General features: G+C 42.7%; 1 protein-coding gene across 1 annotated transcript in view; it reads left to right on the top strand.

Annotated features, from left to right (window-relative positions):
- hyou1 (hypoxia up-regulated 1) overlaps positions 1-9011 on the top strand; it is a 58416-nt gene extending 49405 nt beyond the window's left edge. The window contains exons 12-14 of the mRNA XM_088279070.1: positions 7872-8133; positions 8220-8324; positions 8418-9011. Of these exons, the coding sequence (XP_088135196.1) occupies positions 7872-8133; positions 8220-8324; positions 8418-8464 (414 nt within the window). The 3' untranslated portion in view covers positions 8465-9011. The remainder of the gene's footprint in view (positions 1-7871; positions 8134-8219; positions 8325-8417) is intronic.
- Positions 9012-11428: the final 2417 nt, after the last annotated feature.

Genomic DNA, 11428 nt, shown 5'->3' with positions numbered 1-11428 from the left:
TGCGTCAAATATAACACCGAGATTTTTTGTTGAATCCTTTTGGATAATATTACATTTATCGATATTCAGAGTGGTGTCTTTGAAAAGGTACCGATGACGCGCTGGTCCAATGATGAGCATCTCGGTTTTATCTGAGTTAAGACGCAAAAAATTGAAAGACATCCATTGTTTAATTTCGGCAAGGCACGCCTCTAATTTATAGCAGTCGCGCGGATTCGTTATATCCAACGGCATGTATAATTGCGTATCATCAGCATAACAGTGAAAACTAATGTTATATTTCCGTATAATATCACCAAGCGGTAGCATATAGATGCTAAACAATAGAGGTCCAAGTACCGATCCCTGCGGAACTCCACATGTGATCTTACAAAGATCCGAAGTCGTATTGCCATGAATTACACGGTGCGTCCTCTCCGACAAATACGAATTAAACCAAGAAAGCGCTGAACCTGAAATGCCAACACACGTTTCAAGGCGTTTTAATAATATGTTATGATCAACGGTATCAAAAGCGGCACTAAGATCGAGTAAGAGTAATATTGATGAGGTGTCGGCGTCCATAGCTATGAGAAGATCATTAGTAACTTTAGCAAGGGCCGTCTCAGTAGAGTTGTCGGCTCTAAAACCCGATTGGAAAGGTTCAAATTGATTATTAGCAGTCATATATTCATTAAGTTGCGCTATGACTTTTTCAAGAATTTTTGCAATAAACGGAAGATTATAGTTGATGAGACTCTCTGGGTCAAGGTTTGGTTGCTTAAGTAACGGTCGGATAACGGCGGTCCTAAAAGCTGCTGGTACTACACCCGTGGTAAGTGATAGATAATTATATTTAAAACAGACGGTCCTAGGGTCGTAAACAGTTCTTTAATTAGTTTGCCAGGAAGCGGATCGAGCACACAAGTTGTCGGTTTTGCCGCACTAACCAATTTTGTTAGGCTCTCAAGAGATATTTTTTTAAATTGACATAAGGTTATCGGACAGTTATCGGCCCTAATGTCCCTATTAACACCATTTATCGCGGAATTCGACGGAATTTTAAGAACAGTGTCTTTAATCTCATCACGAATACATTCTATCTTCTGAGTAAAAAATTGCATAAAATCGTGAGCTGAATAGGAAGAGCTATCCGAGGTTGGTCGCTTTTGCGTTAGCATTGCTACGGTATCAAATAAATATTTAGGGTTGTTTTTATGTAAGACAATTAATCTAGAATAATAATTAGTTTTGGCTAGATTAAGCGCTTCTTTGTATATTAATAAACTATCGCACCATGCCTGACGGAAGACCTCAAGTTTGGTCGCACGCCATTTGCGCTCAAGCTTCCTACAAGATCGTTTCAGTACGCGCGTTTCCTCTGTAAACCACGGAGTAAGCCTCTTTGGACGAGTTTTAGTTTTTAAAGGCGCGACGGAGTCAAGCGCTTTTAACAAAGCGACATTAAAGTTGTTTGTGAGATCATCAATCGTACCAATATAATTAGGAAACGAAGCAGTTGCTAAAGGGAGTAGCTCAGAGAACGCAACGATGGTTGAGCTAATGTTACGGCTGCTATAATTTTGATTATGGTCAGAACGATGACAGTGAGCCAAGACTTCAAATTTGATAAAGTAATGGTCAGATATAGCACTGGTATATGGTAATACAATTATTTTTGAAGATGCTAAGCCTCGGGTTAATACCAAATCTAGCGTATTGCCATTTATATGCGTTGCTTCATTTATTATTTGCGTGAAACCAAACATATCAATGATTGTCCGAAACGCCACGGTAAGTGGTTCCGACGGGAGATTCATATGAATGTTGAAGTCGCCCATGATAAGTATATTATCCGCATGAGTTACTAAATCAGCTACGAATTCAGAAAATTCATCTAGAAAGCCGGAGTAAGAGCCAGGTGGACGATAAAGAACGGCAAGATAAAACGGCAGCTCGGCTGAGGATCGCATAATGAGAACCTCAAATGTTTTAAAGGAATTGCTAAAACGAGGACTAAGTTTTAGGTTAGATTCGGAAATGAGGGCTACACCCCCGCCTTTCTTTTGAGGGCGCGCAACATGCGAGCTCACGAAGTTTGGAGGCGAAGCCTCATTTAGCGGTAAAAACTGATTCGGTTTTAACCAGGTCTCGCAAAGACCAATCATGTTAAGATTATGGTCTCTAATAAGGTCATTAACTAACAAGGCTTTCGATGAAAGCGATCTAATATTTAAAAAACCGAGTTTCAGTAAAATAGGTCTAAGTTATTCCGCGCAACAGGACTCCTGGTCATAATATTAAGGAGATTGCCTTGCCTAGGTCCCGGATTGTACCTCGAGCGACTATAAACGCGGCGAGAAATTCTGACGGTCGGAATCCGATAGTTATTTACCAGCTTTCGAGTGCTATTATTTTGAGAGAACGGCTCGTCGTCAATAAAACCGACCGAGGAGGAATGCTTAAACCCATCATGTATTACCACCTCAGTAGAAATTATATCAGTATGAGATGTAACAGCGTATGGTGTGTAGCGCTCAAATCTAGAAGAAAAGCTATGTGTGTTGTCTAAGTCTAGCATAGCGCTAGTTAGCTCTAGCCTTACAGACTCCATACCCTTCCTTACAGGCTCACTATTCGCCTGCAGCCCGACCTGCTCTAATATGAATAGTCATGGAAGGCTCAAACAATAATCTATGTTTCTAGAAAGAGTGATGGCGCCTTCCCAGTTAGGGTGAAGGCCGTCCATCCTCAGCAGGTCGGGTCGGCCCCAGAAAGAAGGCCAGTTATCTATAAACTGCAGTCCCTGCTCACTACAAAAACTAGCCAGCCACTTATTTAGCGAGAATAATCTACTAAACCTCTCGTCATTGCCTCTAGCAGGCAAGGGGCCAGAGACAATTACTCGATGCCGATTCATCTTTCTGGCGAGATCACAAGTCCTTGCTATGTTTTTCTTTGTGATCTCTGATTGCTTCATCCTAGTGTCATTGGAGCCAACGTGTATCACTATATCTGAATAGCTAGCGTTGTTTGCACTGCGCTGGTGTATAGGTGTCTTGCGCGCTAGCTCCATAAGATTAGCTTCTATGTCGGGTGCTCTGGCCCCAGGAATACACATTACTGTGGCTGGATTTTCAAGCTTAATGTTGTGGGTAATGGAGTCACCTATCACTAAGGTGCGGGAGCCATGAGACCGAGGTGGAATGGAACTGCTATGTGTCTTAACAGGCTCACCGCGATTAGCAAGCCGTTTACGGCCAATGCTAACCAGACTAGCAGGTTGGCTACAACCCGTGCTAACAGTCGTGTCCGCCACGTTTACGCTTACCACATTACTCTGCTCTAGCTGGCGGACACGTCCCTCTAGCAGGGAGAGTCTTTCCATGAGAATGGTGCAAGTGTTGCATGTGGTGGTGCACAAAACCATAGTTGCGTTTACTCGCCCGGTGGATAAAAGCGGAGGAAAAGATGTCGCGCCGAAAGTGACGTCCTGTCGCGCCGAAAGTGACGTCCTATCAGTTAACTCACACCCAAAGTGACTTAATTTTTCCGACCGCTGCGGTGGAACATGAGATTGTGGACACGATTGGTTTTATTTTTTAAGGGATGAAACGATCAGCAACAACGAAAATGCGCACTGATGCCCTCTCATCGCTTAATGCACTCTTAATGGAAATCCAGCAATTTCCACAATAAGGTCCAGCTGCAGCCACAAATGGGCGTTCCCGCTACAAAACGGGAACGCTCCCCTCACACCGTAACAGGAACGCCGCCTCACACCAAGGGCCTCGTCCAGTGTCGCCTGTTTTCTATAGCATTAGATTTATGCCGCAATTACGATTGCTTCAAACACGCTGTTCTTAAATATCTTTGGCTACATGTTATCGTCCCTGTGCTTCTATAAACGTTTTTCTGTTCGTTTTCATTAGATGTCGCCATGGTAGTTGTTTTGCAACAGCGCCCCGCTATTCTATTCCCATTTATATTAGACCATATGGAATGCGCTTTGTTACAGCTCCAGCTGTTGTGAAATGCACCATATAAACATTTTTTTTTTTTACCCCACCTCTGAGTTACAATTGGACTGTAAACAACCAATCAGAAACAGCCCTAGCGTCCGGACTCCTGATTGGTTAAGAATTGTGGCATAAGTGTCATGGCTGTATCGCAAGCGTGAATCAGCGTTTTGTATGTGTGGAGGAGAGAGAAGCCGCAAGCATAAAACCTATTTTGTGCGTACACTTGGAAGGTCTTTTACTCGCGAAACATTTTTGTATGCGCGTGCCATGTTTTTGTACATGGTTTTTGACATTATGCTTAGGTAATTGTGGCATAAATCTAACGCCATAAAATAGGTCGATCATATCACCAATGCTCACTGCGCGACACTGTTGTATTGGGAACACCCCGGTTCTAACTGGATCTTCTCTTTGGTCAACAAAACACTGGCAGGAACGCAGTGGGGGTTCTTGTGTCCTCACAGTAACGCACCAGCTGTTGCCGGACCCTTCTCAATTTCCATGCCTTTTGAGCAAGCAAACCAAGTGCGACTTCTCTTGAACTTGTTATGATTGAAAAAAAAAAAATATTAATGTACTGAATGGTGCATTTAAAATTTCTCGGTTTGAAAGTATGTTGCTGTATGTTGCTTGAGAAAGAAGCATGCACCTTATGAGATTCTCAACTTCCGTAAGTGTCCTTTAACCTGTTTGATGGCACACCAGTTGGAGTTTACTGAAAATAAATTGATAAATAAATAATAAAATAAACTGTGTCTCTCTGTCTGTCTCTCCCTCTCTCTCTCTCTCTTCTCTCTCTCTCTCTCACTCAATTTAGTATATTCTTATTTTACATTCTTACTAATTATTTGATTTGTAGTTCTTATAGTAATTAGTGTAGTACATGTAGTAATTATGTTGATTAACATTTATAGTTATATTTAAAGTCTTAAAACTTCAAGATTTCTTTTCCTCACAATTCAAAAAAGCTGATTTTTTTTTTTTTTTTTTTTTGTCGTACCAACTCACATTTTCACATGGCATGAATGCAATGCCTGAGATCACAGGTTAGCCCCTTTCATCCAAGACCGAAAATAACATCCATCCATTCATTATTTGAACCACATCCTCATAAGAGTCGCATTGGCTGCTGAAGCCTATCCCAGCCGTCTTCGGCAGCAGGTGGGGTCCACCCTGAACTGGTTGCCAGCCAATCACAGGGCAAACATAGACAGAAGACCACCCTTTGGGATCACAATCCCACCTCGGAACAATTTAGAGTGCCCACTTAACCCACCATGCATGTTTTTGGAATGTGGGAGGAAAGCGTAGTACCCGGAGGAAACCCACACAGGCACGGAGATAACAAGCAAACTCCCCACATAAAGGCCAGGGCCGGATTCAAACCCACTTTGCACTGTGAGACGGACGTGCTAACCACTCTTCGACTGCGCCGCCCCTCAAAATAAAAAAAAGAAAATAAATATGATAAAGGAATAAGTTTAATGCTTCAATATCTGCAAAGATGTAAGACATCGATGGTGTGGCTGTAGCAGAATGAAAATGCTAGAAGCTTGAATTTTACATAACAAGGGTATACTGTACTGGAAAACAAAAGTGTGTTAAAGAATAAAATGTTCAACATGCAAGTTATGGGTAAGCATACGGATATGATCTTAGTTTTGAGTAGAAGTGTTTTAGTAGCTGCGATTGGCTGGCAACCAGTTCAGGTTGTACCCCGCCTACTGCCCGAAGACAGCTGGGAAGACTTCAGCACCCCCTGCGACCCTAATGAGGAGAAGCGGTATAGATAATGGATGGATGTTTTAGTAGTTACATTAGTAAGTTTTGAAATAAATGTCATTATTTCAATCTCACTCAAAAATAATCATGATCATCCAGCCCTAATTGGGAATGTTTGATTTAAACCCTGACATGCACTTTCACTGTCTGATAAATCATTTATACCTCGTATATACAGGGCTCCACACAAACGTTTTACCAGCTAGCACTGGTCACAGTTTTGGTCGCAATAGAACATGATGTAGTCATTTTAACTGTTTTCAAACTTTTGATGGTACGTATTATTCAGCGTACATAGATTGACCATGCTCCTGGCCTCTTGACTTTTCCTAATTCTGTATATTTTTCAATCCGATGGTGCAATTTCACATATTAAACTGTCTAAAAATAGTTATTACTCCTTTGACTGGCGTACCAGGGGCGGCACGGTGGCCGAATGGTTAGCACGATGGCCTCACAGTGAGAGACAGCATCGGGCGTGGGTTTTATCCCGGCTCCAGCCATCCTGTGTGGAGTTTGCATGTTCTCCCCGTGCTTGCGTGGGTTTCCTCCGGGTGCTCCGGTTTCCTCCCACATTCCAAAAACTTGCATGGCAGCCCGATTGAACACTCTAAATTGCCCCTAGGTATGAGTGTGAGCGCTGATGGTTGTTCGTCTCTGTGTGCCCTGCAATTGGCTGGCAACCAATTCAGGGTGTCCCCCACCTACTGCCCGAAGATAGCTGGGATAGGCGCCAGCACCCCCCGCGACCCTAGTGAGGAGAAGCGGTCCAGAAGATGGATGGATGGACTGGCGTACCAGTCAATTTGGTGGCACTACTTAATCTCAGAAGGTTACAATTACAACCAGTAGCTGCATTGAGAAACGCGGCCGGTCACCATGATCTATAAAAAAAAATCCTCTACAGTAGAGGAGGCATTATAAGTTTCAAAATATTGATGGGTCTGTGGATGAATTGCTCGGCTTGCAAAAAACGCATCCCTGGCCAAGAGGAGCTGTGTCACGTGTAGTAAAAAAAAGGCTGTTAAATGTGATAGTCATGACATTGTGAGCAGTACCTGCCAGTCAGTCGAAATGAATAAAATGAGGTTACGTGGTACTTGTTGACATAATTTCCCGAAGGAGAAAAGAGCTTCAGTGTATGCTCAGGATGGAGTTGTTTTGGGTTGCGTACTACTGATTTACTTCCTCCTTCAAAGTTAAGTGCAGTTATGTCTTTTGCGACACGCGTCTCCCCTTTGACATCAAACTAATATATTTAATAACAGCTGATCCACACACAGCGATTGTTTTTCATTCACGTGACATAATTTACATTAAAAGATACTTAAAACAGAATTGTAATTATTTTAATTAATAAATTGCTTTTATTAGACTATAAAATGGCTTTAGATGATGAACTCTTTGCTAGAGTGCAATCCGTCAAAATGACCGCCGGCCAGAGAAATTAACAGACAATGGGCACCTGCTTTGTGACACACTTCTTAGATCTGCCAGTATTTACATCAAAAAAGAAACACAGGGTCGTACTGTTATTTTTGTTTTCACTTTGTTGTCACCATTTAGGTTACAAATGCACTTGTGTGTAGCATTTTTAATTGACACTGTCACATGGGCCAACATGCATGCGTGGAATGCATTCCAACGCCATGAAATGTATGAGTTGAATAGTGTACACATCTGTGGTCCCTGTGTAATACCAAGGTGGCTGCCGTATGCACAATGCGGAAACTCGAAAAGACTGAAGGTGACTTATCACCACAATGTCTGAGAACTGCTTCTGATTGTGGCACCGTTAAAATGTAGGCACCCGCACAAATGCGGTTACATTTTATTCTCTCAACAGGTCATTTGCGACCAATTTGAGTGCAGTTTCAAGCCCTAATTTTCTTTTCTGAACGCAACCAATTGCTTTATCCAACTTTGCTTGGTTCTACGTATGGCAATGCAAAAATGGCTAAATGGTGGCTTATGTAGTATTGTACAGCAAGTTAGTAAATGTCCTATTTGTATTACTGTTTTTTGGGTCACATGTTGTTATGGAAAGCATTTTTGAAGTAATGAATGCAAACCACACCATCTGTACAGACATGGAGGAATGAGACTGTTGCTGAGCAGGAGAAACATTCTCCCAAAGAGCGTCCAGTCATGCTCTCCAAAGATATTGAAACAAAGCTTTCCCTGCTGGACAGAGAAGTCAACTATCTGCTCAACAAGGCAAAGTTTGCCAAACCGATGTCTAAAGCTAAAGCCAAGAATAACACTAGATCTGAAAAAAGCAGCAAGGATAATAGCACAGCTGAACAGAAAGTCATCCTACCCACCGAGGAGAGCTCTGACAAAACGAGTGGTGGGTGACACCTGTACACTTAAAACATAATGAAGCACTGATATCTCAAAAGTAGAATTCTTTATATTGACTGTTTTTGAAAACAGAAAGCCTAGAAGACAAGTTGCCAGTTGATGCTACGCCGACAGAGGGAAGCACTGCTCAGATAGAATCCGGTACCAAATCACAGCTTTCAGAAGAAACAAAAAAAGGTTGGTTTGCTGTGCAATTTTGTGATGAAACTTGCAAGGTATGAACTGCTGAGTTTACAAAAATTGCCTATTTTTTTTCTTTCTCATTTTTAGGAACTGAGAAAACCAAATCTGAGAACCATATAGATGATGAATTATAACAACTGGCACTGGGAAAGTTATCACAATATTTATTGAAGGTGTAAATGTTGAAGTTTTTCCATTTTTGATCTGATGTCCATTTGTTGATGTTGATTGGTTAGAGACAAGTGATGACTTTTCTCCCTTTCTTACGTTGGTCTAAGCAGTATGGACTTTACACTGTGAAGAACTAAAAAAACATTTTTGTTTGTTTTTCCTCTGCACTGTATTTTTATCCATATTGTTGTTGTTTGCTGACGCCGATGAAACCTTACTGGCAGCCCAACGTGCACCCCACCCTTTCACGAAAACATAACACATTAAGTTGAATATGCAAATAAATTTATTGGCTTATTAAAGAGTACAGTAACATCCAGCCATCTTATTTTTTGTTTATTTTGACAGAGTGAAAAAAAAAAGGTCCTGGTGGTGTGGTCTGTTGTGGAACTATGTATTTGATGGACATTTCAGGAAGCCAGTTGGAGATACTAGTTATTAACCATGACATGAGAAAATAAAATGATGAAAACTAGTTGCTTAAATAAAGACATACCTTGTTTGCTTGTTGTAACTGTCGGAATGATTTTATTGGTGTGCTATTCCAAATGGTAGTCTGTTATCTCCAGTTGATTTGAACGGAATGGGCTGTGTTTTGTTTTCCAGTTGGGCTATTGGAAATAATTACAAATTGGAAAAAATAATTGTGGACTTAGTTTCCTGTTCAAAAATTTAAAAAAAAATTCAAAATTGGATTGTAAAGGTCGTTAAATGTAATGTTGCTCTTCTTGGGGGGGAGGCAGTTTAAAGAAAGGCTGATCATTGCATTCTATAACATCTTTAGCGAGGGACACTGGAAAATCTCTTTAAATTGGACAGTATGGAAAAATGAAAGTACTGGGAATTGTTGACTGATTAGAAAGTAAATTGTAATGACTTTTGGGTTATTTATGAGAGTTTTGATGATCAGGATTTTTTTTTCTCGTGTTTTAACTACTAATTAGGCATGAAAATATTTTGGTTTTTAAATGTAAATTTCAAAGAGTTGGTGATATCTCCACAAGGGTGGATAACTTGCAACTTTTGACATTCAGTTCACTTATTTTTAACAAGTTTCAAAACTGTTAAATATATCATTAAAAGATTTAACCAAAGAAAAGGACTTTATTGAAGCACAGTAGCAACCATAATTAACAGGCCTACTACTAATCTAATGTATGAAGCAAGGCACTCAGGGCACAAAGCTTGGATTGGAGCCCTATTTCGAAGTGGTGAGGAGAAAATTCACATTTTTAGCTGAATTAGGATTCAGACATGGACCAATCCGTTCTGGTGCCGCGCGAGTGGCTGCCTGTTAGAGCCGTGTGTTTTCCCCCTTATCCTTTATTTATTTTACCTCATTGCAGCAATGGACATCCAACTTGCGGTGGTTTTATTGCTGCTGGGGGCTCTTTTTTGCGCGATCGTGTCCGGAGACTAAACTCGGAACTACGGATCGATCGTGTACACAAGAGATCAGCTGTTAGCACTCTGTGCTAACCCCGCGCCGGCTCCTGGAGCGAGACCCGATATCCCTCGCGAGCTGAGGAGGAAGAGATGTTGTCCGGGGGCTAAACGCCAGGCAAGGAGGAGGTGATACCGCCCCGTCCTCCCGTCCGTTATTATGGGGAATATTAGATCCCTTCCCAATAAAATGTGACAGCGCTAACCCGGCACGAGAGGAATTTCCGGGAGGCTAGCTTGCTGATGTTCACGGAGTCGTGGCTAGCAAAGCTAACGCCCGACGCCGTTGTGGAATTTGACGGCTTCCAAATCCTACGTGCGGACAGGACACCGTAGAGAGGTAAGAGGGAAGGAGGAGAGGTTGGCTATGTTGGTTAATGATAGATGGTGTACCCCTGGGCACATCACTATTAAGGAGCAACTTTGCAGTCGGGACATTGAGCTGACAGCTGTTCGCATGCATCGATACTATTTACCGCGAGAGTTCAGTCATCTGATCGCGGTCGCGGGGATAGCGGTGTATGCCCCCCTCTGCTAACAGTGAGACAGCCTGTGACGTACTGACTGCAGTTGTGAGCAGGCTACAAACACAGCACCCTAATGCCCTGCTCCTTATCTCTGGTGACTTCAATCATGCTTCTCCTTCCTCCTCTCTGCCTTCATTCACACAATATGTAACCTGCCACACCAGAGACAATAAAATATTGGCCCTTTTCTATACCAACACCAAGGAGGTGTACACATCACTGTCCCTCCCCTGCTGGGCAAAGCTGATCACAACTTGGTTGCTCTCCTGCCTATGTACAAACCTCTGGTCCGCAGGCAGCCAGCTGTGACACATGCACAGTTCAGAGATGGTCTGAAGAAGCCGAGGAGGCCTTAAAGGACTGTTTCAACACAACTGTGTGGGAGGTATTCAGCGAAGCCCACGGGGAGGACATTAATGGTCTAACAGACACAACTACAGACTATATTAATTTCTGCATGGAGAACACAATTCCCACCAGGACAGTAAAATGTTTCTCCAACAACAAACCGTGGATCACACCGGACATTAAAGCTCTCCTGAAGGAGAAAAAGAGGGCTTTTGTGACAGGCGACAAGGAGGAGCTGAAGAGAGTGCAACGTCAGCTGAGAAGGAGGATCAGAAAGGGGAAAAAGTCCTACAGGATGCGGCTGGAGGAACAGCTGCAGCGTAATAATGACAGGGATGTCTGGAGGGGCCTGAAGACCATCTCAGGCCACGGACAACCTGCTAAGACCCAGAAAGGGGGGGGGCTTCAGTGGGAAAATGAATTGAACCCATCTTTCAATAGGTTTGATCAGATGCCTGCCCCCGCTCAGTCTCCCCTGATGCAGCCCCCACCAACCCCTCCTGCGGCTGCGAACGAGACCCTCTCGCTCCCCCTCTTTCTCCTCTTTTCTCTCCCCTCTCCACAGGCTTCTGTTCCCAGCCATATCAGACAGCCACCACTTCCTCCTGA

Source organism: Idiotropiscis lumnitzeri, chromosome 17, assembly GCF_059441095.1.
Source record: "Idiotropiscis lumnitzeri isolate Australia: NSW breed Sydney's pygmy pipehorse chromosome 17, RoL_Ilum_1.0, whole genome shotgun sequence".
Taxonomy (NCBI): Eukaryota; Metazoa; Chordata; class Actinopteri; order Syngnathiformes; family Syngnathidae; genus Idiotropiscis; species Idiotropiscis lumnitzeri.
The sequence above is the reverse complement of the archived record's forward strand: the minus strand, read 5'-3'. Positions and strand labels throughout refer to the sequence as shown.